We start from the raw sequence: 15,409 nt of genomic DNA on the forward strand, positions 1-15,409 counted from the left end.
TGAGTAGGGCGCTGGCCCCACATACCGAGGGTGGCGGGTTTGAACCCGGCCCCTGCCAAACTGCAACAAAAAAATAGCCGGGCGTTGTAGCGAGTGCCTGTAGTCCCAGCTACTCAGAAGGCTAAGGCAAGAGAATCACCTAAGCCCAAGAACTAGAGGTTACTATGAGCTGTGATATCACAGCCCTCTACCGAGGGCAACAAAGTGAGACTCTGTCTCTAAAAAAAAAAAAAATTGGAAAGTCTCGTGATGAAGGATTTCAGGTTGGAACCCTGGAGTTCGGCTCCAGCCCTGACACCAGGGCTTTGCTCTTCCCTGTTTGCTCTCCTGGGAGGATGGGTGGTTGCAGGGCTGCTGGCTCTCCAATCACTTTATTTATTCTAACAGTTCTAACTCCCGCTTTCTTCAACTAAATGCTCTCTGATCTGACAAGCTTATTTTTCCCACGCAATTCTGCACAGATATGTCGAGTACTGCTATTCATTCAGACATTCAACAACACTGAGCCCTCCTGCATGCAAGGCACTCCTGACAACACGGCCAGCAGTGCGTGCTAGGGCTGGGCCTGTCCATCCCTCTACCAATAGAGGGCCCTGAACGGAAAAGGCGTTCAGTAAGCACTTCCGGAGGGCACGGAGACAAGAGATTAAGCATTTCTGGTCTCCAGTTTTCTCTGCCACGCTTCAACAACATAACACTTGGCATAGTTAAAATTTATGTTAATTCTATGAAAAGGAATGTAAGCTGTTTAGTATAATCTATACACACACATACACATACATTCATATATAGTTTGTGAGTGTATTATTTTATATGCACACACATACCCACATAATCAAATGTGTATGGACACATACAAACTCAGACATACAGTTAAACATTTTTATTTCACTTGCCCTCGAGAAACTTACCAGGAAAGAAAATAGGTGAGTTATTGGGTATCTTTTTTTATAACTGAATGGTTTACCTTTTCTACATTTTACCTAAAATAAGAGACTTGAACTTGATCTATGAATTCAAGCTGACACTGAAGCTGCTGAATGCCTCTGGTACATCAGCCACAATGTCAGCACGACGCGGCCACCACAAACAGCTGCTGGGAAGTCCAAAACGATTTCCCAGCAGATAAATCTGCACATCCCTTGGCTTGCAACTCAACCCACAGAGCGACACATGTGGTATCAATGGGTTTTGTCTAGACCGCTGTGAGGAAATTCAGAAGCTTGCCTTTTCGTTGCTGCCGGCTCAGGCTGATTATCTTTGTTAGGCCAAGTAAAGGAAGATTTTCTCAAAAGCTGAAACTATGAATAACTGCGTATCTTTTAAAATGATATTTGTGGCTACACAGAAAATACTAGATGCCTAGTAACTTCTGAAATCCTGTTGCTGAGACCTATAAAACTTCTCCAGAGCATAGAAATGATATGCGTGGCCTTGGTGGGCATCTAATGTAGCACCAATGGGATCTTTCTGTGTGGAATTATTGGGGCAGTATTGAGGCAGCCGGCCCCACCTGAAGTAGCTCCCCATCCTTCCATGAAAGTGGACTATACCAGTCTCTGTATGTGCTGGTCACACATAGCCATGTTCCTTCCCAGAGAAGAAAGCAGCTTGGGACAGGAAAGGCATCCAAAGGGCAGTTCACCTTGGTCAAGAGAAAGATGCTAGGCACAAAAAAAAGGATCTGTCCTGTGCAAAACTCCTTATTTATTATGAATTTGTTCTGAAAGAAAGACATTTTCTGAAGGGATTGGTTGTCTATAGCATCTTTGTAATATTTAATATTTTATGTCATTGCAGCTATTGTAACTGTTGTATCTGGAATATACACAAAGGAAGATAGGCCAGAAGCAACCAAATCCAGTCTCTGACTAATAATAGCAGACACATTCCCAGAACAGCTATGTACACGCCCACGGGCCCCAGAAAGCCCCACTGTTGCGGACTTCTTTGGAGAATTGTGCTGTTTAAGGGCAATGCTTCCACAAGTTCTCTTTGGAAAGACAGATGAGCAGCTTTCTAAGGGTCTTTAAAGAAATTCAGTTTTATCAAATACATTTTCAGAATCTGTGTTGTATTGTATGCAAACTCAATTGTCAAGATGTTACAATGCTTAGCTCAGTTGAAAAACATTCAAAAACTCTTACTTTTTGGCCAGGTAAGCCTGGAGCACCCTGTGAACCATTTTCTCCCTAAAAGAAGTACACAGAAAAAAATGTATTAGTCATAGAAATAAATAAACACAGACTGTCTTTTTCTTTTCCAGTCTGTACCAACTTGCTTTAGAGTTGTGGGGCAGGTAGCCTCCAGCATGCCCAATGTCCCTGATGGCGGAGGCTGTCCACAGACTCACTCCTTCACAACTCCATGCTTATCATTTTCATTTTTAAAGCAAGGAAACGGAGGCCCCGAGAGGTTTTAGTAACACACTGCAGGTCTCCTAACTCAGAGCATTGCATGAGGTTTGGAATGAGGGCCTGCTGACTCCACTTCTGTGTCCTTCCACAGGCGAGGTAGTATCTTTTATTCCATTTTCTCTCTTTCAGACCTCTGGGTATAATATTCACATTTGACACAGGGCTTCCCACGGGCCCCGTCAATGTTCTCACAGCAAACTATCAGGTAGAAGTTACGATCGCTACATCATATGGATGATTCCCAATACGTACTTGGTAGAACACACATTTCAGTTCTGTGAACCTAGCTGCCTCCGACACTGTCTCTGGGAAAAGATTTAATTCTGCCTTCTTGCATAAAATCGTATGTGTGTGTCTGTATTTTTTTTGCAATTTTGGCCGGGGCTGGGCTTGAACCCGCCACCTCCAGCATATGGGGCCAGCGCCCTACTCCTTTGAGCCACAGGCGCCGCCCTGTTTGTATTCTTATTACATATATACCCATGAAGCACGTTTACTTTCTTACTCTCACCCACTGTTTGTCTTCAAGTTGATTTGGAAGACATGTCCAGTGCCATTTTACACAAGACCATTACTTGGAAGAATTTTTAGTTCTTTCTATTCGTCTGTTTTGGGTAAAAAGGTTTTCAGCAGATGCCTAGCAGTTTCCATGACTGGAACTTGCAGACCATCCCTTTGACATGTCTGGTTTGTAAACATTGCACAGGCTAGAATGAGCTCTTCCTGGGGGAATGTGCATATTCTCAGTTGGAATTTAGCTGCTTATAAGAATTTACTTTGGCTTCTGAGTTTCCAGGTTTAGACAGTCGCAAATAAGCTAACAGTCCCACTAACCTGCTTTATTTCTATCTAACATTTGAAATTTGCAAGATAACAGCCTCAAGCATTATCTAGTAAGCAGTTAGATACCATTTCTTAGGATTCTTTAAACAAAATACAAATATATAAGGAAAAAAACACATCTTTAAACTTTAAGGTAATAATAATATATTCTGTATAATAAACAGAGGAGGCCTTCATTGTTTCATTTCATTCATTAATGCGTATTTGGAAAGTTTTAGTGTTTTTTGCTTTGTTTCTTTTTTTTTTTTTTTTTTTGAGACAGAGTCTCAAAATTCTGTGTGGAATTATTGGGGCAGTATTGAGGCAGTCGGCCCCACCTGAAGTAGCTCCCCATCCTTCCATGAAAGTGGACTATACCAGTCTCTGTATGTGCTGGTCACACATAGCCATGTTCCTTCCCAGAGGAGAAAGCAGCGTGGGACAGGAAAGGCATCCAAAGGGCAGTTCACCTTGGTAAAGAGAAAGATGCTAGGCACAGAAAAATCTGTAGAGTGCGGTACCATCACAGCTCACAGCAACTTCAGACTCTTGGGCTTCAGCAATTCTCTTGCCTCAGTCTCCCAAGTAGCTGGGACTATGGATGCCCACCAGGCTATTTTTTTGTTGCAGTTGTCATTGTTGATTTTAGCTGGTCCAGGCCAGGTTCGAACCTGCCAGCCATGGTGTATGTGGCCAGTGCCCTACCCACTGTGCCACCCATTTTATACCCAGAGATATATTGCTATGTACATGCACACTTTATTTTAAAGACGAAAGTTTTTCTTAGATTAGATTAAAGCGTCAAAGTATTCTACAGTATCAGGGCTGTCTGGAAAGTATCCAGCTATGGTTAATACGATTTTCTAATATATGCATTACATGGCTGTATACTTGAATGTCATCACAATATACACTAAACACTAAAGGCAGAACTTTGCTGCTCGATATAATTAACTGTTGAAGCATGAATAAAACAGAATGCACCCCGCTTCCCCCAAAATAAGACATCCTCCAAAAATAAGACCTACTTACAGGAAAGATAAGACGTCCCCTGAAAATAAGACCTAGCACATCTTTGGGAGCACACCTTAAAATAAGACACTGTCTTATTTTCGGGGAAACAGGGTACTTATCTATGCAATAAACTCATTTCTATTCATCATGCAAGCCTATTAGAAACTTCCCATTTCAAGGGGTAATGCAACAGTAAAAGCACATTAAGTATTTGACACCAGAGAACAGTCTGTGGAAACGGAGCTTCTGTTACTCATCACAGAAGTATGTCCACTTGTTCATAAGCTGCAGATTATGTTCATCAGTTGATCCAATATAATGTTTTGCATCATATTACAAGTTATACATGATAACAAGATATGGCATATAATCCAGTGAAGTCTACAATGCCAAACATACTTTTTTTGGGGAAAAAAGTCATGACAGCATCGCCTCTTTTTCTTTTCTCACAGAGCGCGCTTCTCAAGTATCAAGCTCTCTGCGTCCTGGCAGAGTCCCACCTGCCATGTGTCAGGTCATGGTCACACCCAGACACACTGTCTTTAAAACTGTGATACTGAAAATTTGTCTCTGATGGACACATGTTTTATGATTGTTATACTTAAAACATTGTGTTTTTCCTGTGGTCAGTGTTAATTGGTCTCTGCTCTTTCCTGATTGGGAATTCGTTTCGTAAACATAATTCTAGACCCCAAGATAACCCAAGAAGCAGTATCACCAATTATCTCTCAGAGGAAACGGGTTGGCCTCACATGACACAGCCACACGTGGGTGATGTTTTTGAAACATGTTGAGATGCCCTGCTTAGAAACGTGTAATCATTTAAAATAATCTGTTAGTATTCCAGTCCTCAAGGGATAAATTTATTTCTTTTTGTCTCTATGTCACAAAATAAAGAACTTTATTAATTAGCATAAAAAGTAAAGAAGAAAATAGTTCTAAAGGACAAAATTTTATTAACAGTAATGGATGGTGACGTTTCTGTGCAGACTTCGTCTAAAATTGAGATTATGTCGACAGAATGATCCTTCCTTTATGTTCATTCTGATTTCCAGGTTTAAAACTCAAGGTGCCACAGGAGTTCAGGGTCAAACTTAATTCAAACTTGTCTGTAAACATCAAGCCAAAATTACGGGAAGGGTACATGTTATTTGCTGTTTCTAAACTCCTCCTGTCTCTGTCCTCTCAATCTCAGCCCAAGGAAGGAATAAGATTCTTTTCTTTTGGCTTCCAATCAATATTTTAGTTTATTGTAGAAAGAAAATTATAATCAATGATTCTCATGGCAACCATAACTTTCAAAACTTGTTTCTGAGGCACATACTTCATAGGTTTTCCTATCAAAGGACCGATGTCCCTTTCCAGGTACAAATTCAAACTACAGGAGTGCAAGTGAATAAATGCGTGTCATATAGGCAGTAAAAATCTAATGTTGCTGCTGATAGTATTGTTTCTTATTTGCTACTATAATACATAGCGTGTCTGCAACTTCACAGAGCAATAAAAAAGCACTCTAGCCAGAATTCAAAATAACCTTTTTGAGAATCTTTTGGAAAGAAAAGAAACAAAGATAAACTTTAGGAAAAGTTGGTGGCTTTCTGAAAAACTGATCAAAAGATTTCATTTTAGCTCCTTTTAATCACTGCGAACTTTTTTTAGCAGTAAGAATAGGCGAGCATAAAATATGAATGATTAGTTTCCTGATTGCCTTAACATCAGAACCAATCTCTATCTTACAATGCAGGAAATACATGTTATCTGAAGGACATTTAATAAAGAGTCGCATTCCCTAGGCCTAGAGTTTGTGAAACTAGTAGTGTCCATGAGACCCAGCAAAGAAAGATAGAACAAGCCGGTAAAAAAAAGATTTGCAAATAACTAAATGAGCCCCACAAAGTAGAAAGTTATAATACTACGTCATGGTCATTATTTCTTTAAAAGTTAGGCATTCAGCTTTTGGTTAAAAAGTCTGAGGTCCTATTATAATGTTTCTGCATTAAAAAATAAAATGTGACCAATCATTTCAGTTATAGCATGTTGTCCAGGAAACTCGAATTTAGTGTACACTTGGAAATACATCAATATTTCTTCTCTAATTAATTAATATTCATTAAAGGAGAATGTTGAATTAATTAATATTCATTAAAGGTGAATGTTGAATGTTCAATTCATTAAATTGAATGTTGAATGAAATAGTTGGAAGAAATATTAGAAATGGAATGCCAGAATTATATTAATAGCATGAATGCAAATAAAACAAAAGTAAATCTGATTTTGATTTTATATATCACTAATGTGACCTCTGTATTCCTGACCATAGTCCTGCTTTGTTCAGCCAAAATCTTCAGATATTGAATTTTACACAGTTCTTAAACTGTTTTCAGCCTATTAAGCATTTCAGGAAATCAAAAATATACCTGTACCCTGTATTTTTTTTCCAGATGTCCAATCTGAGTCTTTTTATTTCAGTGAGGAAAAATTTTTTCCCTCTGTATTTTGAGACACTGTTTGAAGAAAAGAATTCTCAAAAAAAAAAAAAAAAACACTATGTACTATAAAAAGCTTCAGACCTCAGACTTTAACTTCTTTGTATTGGTTGGGTCCTTCATGCAGCTACATGTGATATGTTACCACATGAATTGTCAGGATAAGGCCAACCTTCTTACTTTTAAAATAAATGAGACCCTATGTTATTTATTTGTTTTATAATTTTTATTTTATTTTTTAAGGTTTTAATTTGGTTATTTTAAATTATTATGGATACATAGTTGTATATATGAGAAGGGTACGTGTGATGTTTTGATACAGGCATAAAATATATGTTAATAAAATGAGGGCAACTGGAGGGGTCCATCACCTCAAGCATTTCTCATTTCTTCTTCTTCTTTTTTTTTTTAGAGACAGAGTCTCGCTTTGCCGCCCTCGATAGAGGGCCATGGCGTCACAGCTCACAGCAACCTCCAGCTCTTGGGCTTAGGTGATTCTCTTGCTTCAGCCTCCCCAGGAGCTGGGACTACAGGCACCCGCCATGACGCCCGGCTATTTTTTTGTTTTGCAGTTTGGCCGAGGCCGGGATGGAACCCGCCACCCTCGGTGGTGGTATGTGGGGCTGGCACCCTACTCACTGAGCCACAGGCACCGCCCTCTTTTTTTTTTGGCCAGGGCTGGGTTTGAACCCACCACCTCTGGTATATGGGGCCAGCGCCCTACTCCTTTGAGTCACAGGCGCCACCCCTCATTTCTTATTCTTATGGGTCATTTAAAAGAAGGGAAGACTGGCCACTAAAGGTAACATATGGTCAATACATGTCTTAATCACAGTAATATATGGGTTGTTAGCAGTTGCTGAGTTCCATAACTAGTCTCTGAAAGTCCTTTATCTTGAGTGTGTATGTATTTGCATGTTCACAAGTATACACAGATGTATCTAACTAGAATAAAAAGACGGATGTATTCTCAAATATAAGGACAAATGGAAATTCCCACATTTATACATACCACCTCTGCCAAAGAATCTGATGAGGTACAGACTCTATTGAAAGTTTCCTAAAGTCAGGTACTTTTGTTATTTAATTTGCATTATGGAGAGAAAATGGGATAAAAATTCTAGGCATGGTTACTGAATCAGTGCTTTGTGCACCCCAATTAACATTTCCAAAATTTCTGCCCATTAGCCTTATTTCTGTTGTCTGCAGTTACACACCCAAAAAGTCATGTGGGTCCTACACATGACACCCCTTTTGGCCATATGGAGCTTTTCGTTCGGTAAAGTACTCGTTTTTTAAATAATAGTCTGAGTCTCTTGTGGTAGTCCCTGTTCTCTGGGCACACACTGGCCAGACAAGTCTTTTAAAATGTGGCACTCAGAACTCAGCACCTCACAGAAAAGGACTTATCCCCACAGAATAGAAAGCAGGACCATTACACACACACTCTCTCACATACAGGCACACTTGGTTCTGCCTACACACAGCACCGTACTTCTCTTAACACAACTTGCTTTTGTAAGACTAAATTGCTTACATATATGACACTTACAGTCAACTACAACCACGTGTTTTCCTTTCGCAGGGATTTTATTTTAGAATTCTCTTTCAAATTAATTAAATGCAAGCTAAAGTAGGAGTTTTTCAAATAAAAAACAAACAAAAAAAACAACTAATTTAAAAATTAGAGAGATAAAAATTGGAGAGATAAAAATGTCTTTCCATATATAGCAAAATTAGGGAATTGAGCCTCAGTCAACATTGTAGAACTTGTACAAAATCCGGGCTCCAGGGTGATGGTGATGATTTTCTGTATGTGTCAGGGACAAGTGTTTGGGCTTTTTACTTTATCATGTGACTAGCCGTAAGATTGTCTTTAAGGAAATTTGAAGCATCACAAAAAACACTAAAGAAACAGAAGGCATTGAATGCGAATCACCTACTAAAATATCTGAGGGATAGTAATCGACATCTAAATTAGGTATTCTAACAAATGGAAGATGGTTTAAGATATAAAGAGGAGGATGGAGTCATTAGTCGGCTCCTAATTGAGGGCAGTGAGATACCAGTAACTGCAAACCATTTCCTGTCTAAAATACTCCTCGTGATGAGTAATTTATAGTTCTACTCCCTATCAGTTACTTCTACCAGAGCTTAAATACACTAAAGCCTTGGGTTATTCCTCTTTAGTCCTGAAGTGAGTGGTTGTGAAGAAAGGGAGAAAGGATACACTTCAGCAATGTTGTAAAAAAGGAGATTTTCAGACCTAGTTTGGATAAAAAGAAAGTAAGGTCACTTGAAAATGTGTGCTTGCAAGGAAAGGAAGAGCATAGTTAGTCTAAGAATAAATACGAAGCAAATTCTGGAGATGCACACACTTCTATTATTTTTCATTCTAGGAAGCAACACCTGTAAGCTTTGCTGTTAGAGGAGAGATTTTCCTTCCCCAAAGCACTCTCCTTGAGCCTAACATGCAGAATCAATCAGGTGCCACATACTGGACCAAGTGATGGGGTCGTGGAGGTGACAGGATACCACGTCCTCCTCCAGAAGCTCACATTCTAGCAGGGGATACAGACACACACGATATTGGTGATATAAATAAAGCTATTTAAGCAGAGTGGGTTAACTGTTAATCCTGCCAGGGAGACTTCTCCAAAAAAGATGAATGAGCATTGAATTTGTCATTTGTGAAAATGCAGTGACAGTGGAAGGGAAGCAAGACACCGATTGTCTGTGACCACCCTCTCCAATCACCTCCTCTCGCCTAAGAGGTCCATGCAGAGCCTTACACCGACTGTTGCCATCCTGGACTTACTGACCAACATACATATCTAAGGCTGACCTTTAGATACAGCCACTTTAAGAAAACTCCAATATCTAAAGACATCTTTAAAAACTAGCAGTTACATCTTTAAATCCACTCCAGTATCTCAGCAATCTACCCAAGAATAAAATAATTGGCCGCTAAACCAGGAGGAGAAACAGAGTGTGTGATCTTTTTATGGAAATATTTTAATATTTATGTGCTAGATGCTGACACTGAATTAAACCAAATAGGAGCATTAGTAGACTGGGTTCTTGAAATCTGCTTAGCAAATAGAAGTCAAGTGCCTGGGTGCCAGATAGGCCGTGTGGCTGAGCGTGTTGTCCATCTGCTGCGTTCTCTGCCAACTGCTCTACTTGGGGTGCAAGTGGAAGGCATTAAAAGCGAATAAGAAACCATTAAGAAATAAAATCAGATGCACAGTGAACAAGTTTCTTTTCATTTTTCCTGTACTTCTATTACCTTTGTCCTTCTTGTGTTTCTGCTTTCTTCAGTGCTATGATGTATCGATGTACGTCTACAGATGAGACAATTAAATGACAATTACGCCACATACAAGGGGGGCTTTTTTTCACTGATAATTCAACTTTTATTCTGTACCTTTAATAAATGAAGCCAACAAGTAGGTTGAAAAAACTGTTTTGTTTGTGGTTATTTTTTTTTCTATGAATACTAGTTCATAGAATACTATGGTAAAAAGTTCAACCCTGGCTGGGCACCCGTAGCTCAGGAGTTACAGGGCTGGCCACATGCTCCAGAGCTGGTGGGTTCGAACCCGGCCCAGGCCTGCTAAACAAACAAAACAAAAAAAATAGCTGGGTGTTGTGGTGGCTGTCTGTAGTCCCAGCTATTAGGGAAGCTGAGGCAAGAGAATTGCTTGAGCCCAAGAGTTTGAGGTTGCTGTGAGCTATGATGCCATGGTACTCTACTGAGGGTGACAAAGTGAGACTCTGTCTCAATAAAAAAAAAAAATTAAAAAAAAAAATTCAACCCTATATCTGCATTTGACTATTCTTTCATTCATTACAGACTTCTAAAATCCACAGATGTACAGGTGATTATCTGTTTAAGAGGCATTTTCTCTAATGTGGAGTCCATACGTGTTTTATAAACCTTCACAATTTCATAGGCAGGAAATATCTCATCGCTAGAATAAAGCTGATTTGTCCTTTTTTTCTCCCTTCTCACTTAATGTTTTTAATTTCTCTAAGAAATTATCACATGCAAATAGGTATGTTGACTGCTTAAAAAAAAAAAACTTGATGGGAACTCTAAAATTAAGCTTAATTCTGGAAGCCTATGGAAAAATTAGGTGAAACTCACACAGACAGGAAGCCAAATGGCTTAAAATTTCTCTAGTTTTTTCACTAAATGCTCCTAAGTTTCTGAGTCTTTGAAGCGTTGATGCTGCATCTGGACCAGCGCTGTTGCGGAGTTCATTACAATTCACAGCAGCTACCAGCCTTGTCTGCGCTTACGTAAACTGTAACAGCATCTGCTTTTATTTTCTGAAGCTGCAGGCTTCTCATCAAATGCCTTTTCAGGGAAAATCAAGATTCAAAGATCATACTTATTTCATTTTCCAAAAGAAGAGAAATACAAAGACTGTTGGGGAACAATGGATCTACCTCGTTCTCCCTCATCTTACTGCCGTGACTGAGGGCTTCAGAGTTCATGGTGAAAAGATGCAGCATACAGAGCACCACAGATGGGGACACTTGGTCCAGCTATTTTTTTTTTGTCTTTTCTTTTTTATTGTTAAATCATAGCTGTGTATTGAAACAAAAGAATTTGTATTTTCTATTTTTTTTTTTTGCAGGCAAATGTTATTTTTTTTATTTTTTTATTTTTATTTTTTTATTGTTGGGGATTCATTGAGGGTACAATAAGCCAGGTTACACTGATTGCAATTGTTAGGTAAAGTCCCTCTTGCAATCATGTCTTGCCCCCATAAAGTTTGGCAACTCTCTCATCACGTTATCAGATGCACTTGTTATGTGCCTTAATGCATATGGCTTTTTACCTCTAGAAGTCAATTTATTTATTTTTAATCAAGTCATGGTACTAAGTACAACACTTGCTTCTGATAAATACTATGTGTGCATGGGTATACACACACACAGACACACACACAGTCTCAAAGCATATTTGCTGGAGAACAAAAGTTTGGAGAGAATTTTCTATTGAGGTGTCAAAAATCCGGAGACTGGCCCTGTTTGAGCTGCCTAGAGGTAATGCACAGGGCAGATTAAGGATCTCCAGAGAGTTAAGTGGGGTGAGTTTGAAAAGATATTTCTGATGTAATTTTGTATTTGGAAGCTAACCAAAGTTGTATTGCTTTGATACTTATTTACAAAATCCTCTCATTTGGCAAAACAAAAACAAAACATATGCATGGTAATTCTGACTAGGTGGACAGTCTTCTGAGAGTGGGGGAGTCAGAACCTGTCAGTTCAGGTACAGTTGAAAAGGGGCCCATTGGTTTAAAAGGAAAGGACTCAGCCCTCCATGGCGCAGAGTGCAGGAAGCAAACTGTACGATTCACTCTCCATGCTGGCAGGCAAACAACTTAAGACCTAACTCACAACTCTCTGTATAAAGGAAATCTAGGTATTTAAAGGCCTACCCAGTTGAGGTAACTCTGGCAAAGGTGCAAGAGCTGTGGATTCCTCAGGATACAGGCTCAAATCCTGGCTCTACCCCTGGCTATAAAATTTAGGGGAAGTTTTGTTTCTCTCTCTATCTCAGTTTCTTAAAGTGTAAAATCATAATGATCAATCTTACCTCGCAGAAGTGTGGTAAGAATGGAATGAAATAACGTGAGGAAGGTTCTTGATCGTGTTTAGCACAATAATAATGCTGCATTCTTGTCGTTACAAGTCTATACTCTTCTGTATATTTCTGGTGAGGAATTCATTGGTTTCCTAACATCTAGTTTATGACATGTGATTTTTTTTTTTTTTTTGTAGAGACAGAGTCTCACTTTATGGCCGTCGGTAGAGTGCCGTGGCCTCACACAGCTCACAGCAACCTCCAACTCCTGGGCTTAAGCGATTCTGTTGCCTCAGCCTCCCAAGTAGCTGGGACTACAGGCACCTGCCACAACACCCGGCTATTTTTTTGTTGCAGTTCGTCCGGGGCCGGGTTTGAACCCGCCACCCTCGGTATATGGGGCTGGCGCCTTACCAACTGAGCCACAGGCACCGCCCAAGACATGTGACTTTTATTCCAATATTTTCCACTGCACACATTTTGCATAAGCAATATACATTTCCCTCCAATGACTACTCCTCAGCCTTTTGGCTGATAGCAAGAGTATAAATTCTCTCCAGGGAGTTCTAATTCCCTCCAGGAGTTCACAGCAAGCCAGACTCTAGAATAATAGAATCATCAAACTGTTTATTGTTACTATCATTTACCAAATATTTTAATGTCAGACACTGACCTGGCACTTTCATGAATGAAGTCATTTAATCTTTAAAGCAAAGCCAGAAGCAGGTACAATATAATGGTTTTATGAAAGAGAAAACTGACACAGAGAGAGACCAAGTGTTATGCTCTAAATTACAGAGTAACATTTTGAGCTGAAATTTAAGCCCCAGCAGAGTAACTCTGGGTACTTAATGTTAGTATAGTAACAAGGTGATAGCTACCATTTACTGCATACCTATTCTATGAGGATCAAAAATAACTTATTTAAAGTTTACTCACTAGGGCCTTGATGTGTGCCACACCTTCTGGGGGCAAGACATGATTGCAAGAGGGACTTTACCTAACAAATGCAATCAGTGTAACCTGGCTTATTGTACACTCAATGAATCCCCAACAATAAAAAAAAGAAAAAAAAATAAAGTTTACTCACTAACATAAACATTTTAGGAGAAGTTCTAAGTAATTTAGTATAAATGAGGCTCTATATTTGTTTGATTTTTACTATTACATTATTAGGATTATTGGAAAACAATTATTCCTATTTTTTAAAAAATCCCATTTCTCAAAAAACATATCTATCGCATCAACATACATAAGTGAATTTTTCATTTGAAATGTTACAGGCAATGAAAGTAGGCGTGGTTTGAGTGCTATGTTGGGGGGAAAGGGGTCAGGATTCGCTCCCAGTGTCCAAATCCTCATCTCATTTTCACACTTCATGCTCTGTAATGTCAGATGTGAGCATGTGTGTCTGTGTGTGAGTGTGAGAGTGTGTGGGCACATGAATACCCAAGATCTTAGGCACTGAGTCATTCATTTTTCTTGAAAATTGAACCGTTCAATTCACTCATTTAGATCGACAGTGGCTTCTGTCCATCCCAGTTTACCAGAAGTCACCAACTATTTATACCTAATAACACCCGCTATATAGAATTGATATTCACGAACTCATACACGATGGAACATTTACCAAATCTTTTTCAAAATCATAGCCATGTTGAATAAATAAAAGGGGATAGTTATTTTTCTGTGACGTTTTGACAGTAAGGCTATATATATTAGATGATGCACGCCTAGTGCAAGTCCGTAGTGTGTTATAATTACAAAAGAACATAACTAAATATGATGTTTCTTCATCCTTAAAGATGTGTTTCTTCACCCCATCCATCCATATTCCATAAATAGATTTCATAAAATAGTGCAATTAGTGTATTATTCTCCTCCTGGGTCTCAGAAGAAAATGCCACCTCAGTAAACTAATAGTTTGGTCAGGGCCATGACTTAAAAATATCTACCATGATTACCTCGCCAAACTCAAAGCGTAGGTTTATATTAGAATGAGATTTATATGCAAATCACCTTATTTATTACAGGATCACGTTGGATGTCAGTGTAAAGTGCAGATAATATACAAATTCTACTTTATACTGCTTAGAATATGCTTCACTTCATGAATACAGATCAGCTTCCTAGCTAAATGCTAGTCTTTAAAAAATAAAAATACTTCACATTGAGATACGCTCTATGGCACCGAGTACCTCTTCCTCCAAATGAAACATTGTAACAATTCATCGTTCTTATTTTATTTTTTACAGTACTTTTAATTACTAGAAATTTTATGAAAAAGGAAACAAAAACAAAACTATGAATGCTGAGAAGCAAATTCAGACTGAAGCTCAAGGGTGTTGCATGAGCAGCTCTGTAAGACGCACTTAACTCCCATTAAGGCAAATGTGAGAAATAGAGCTTTGAGGAGAACTATTTATTAAGAACTAATAGTTTGTTCTTTGGAAATCTACCTATGAAAACCAAACAAGGTATTTTCAACATAAAACAATAGAAATCTTCTACCCCAAAACATAAGCACTACGATTATTGATCAAAAAGTTTGAATTAAAAAAAAACATTTAAAATTTATTAAGCATACCATCAGATAAATAAGAGTAACTTTTGGCATATATTCACTAGCATTATTTCAAATAAACGGCAACCAGTGAATGATATAATTGAGAAAAACGCTCTTATATGGATTTTTTCATCCATGGCTGTTACATCTTTTCAACAGCTAAATGAAGTGACAGGTTAGAAGCAGAGCTGCTACAACCAGCGTGAGACCTTGGGAAAAGAAAGTGGTTGAAGACTCCGTGTTTATATAAATAGTAGGATATTAGGTACAAAGTAGTCTTTATACAAATGGGTGGATGTCAGCTACAAAGTAGCATCTCTGAAGATTCATGAATCTGGGAAACAAGAGCTAAGTATTGTCTGATGCCACATTTAGAACCACTGGAAATTGCATGAATTCACTAATTGTCTGTAAGGCTCTTTCAAAGCAGCTCAAGTAAATTAGACCCAGAAGAAAACTTCTTGGGGAAACAAGAAGAATATTTGCCAGGACAATTTTGCCATGG

The 15,409-nt window shown here is 38.8% G+C and overlaps 1 protein-coding gene across 3 annotated transcripts in view; it reads right to left on the bottom strand.

Annotated features, from left to right (window-relative positions):
- The window catches only part of COL19A1 (collagen type XIX alpha 1 chain), a 358,807-nt gene that overhangs the window by 257,303 nt on the left and 86,095 nt on the right, over positions 1 to 15,409 (bottom strand). For all 3 annotated transcript variants that reach the window (XR_008382367.1, XM_053601516.1, XM_053601514.1), the window contains one exon: positions 2,148 to 2,192. Coding sequence is in view for 2 of the 3 variants with exons in the window: in XM_053601516.1 (XP_053457491.1) it covers positions 2,148 to 2,192 (45 nt within the window). In the remaining variant the exon portion in view is untranslated. The remainder of the gene's footprint in view (positions 1 to 2,147; positions 2,193 to 15,409) is intronic.

The sequence above is a fragment of the Nycticebus coucang genome, chromosome 9 (genome assembly GCF_027406575.1).
Source record: "Nycticebus coucang isolate mNycCou1 chromosome 9, mNycCou1.pri, whole genome shotgun sequence".
In the NCBI taxonomy this organism is placed as follows: Eukaryota; Metazoa; Chordata; class Mammalia; order Primates; family Lorisidae; genus Nycticebus; species Nycticebus coucang.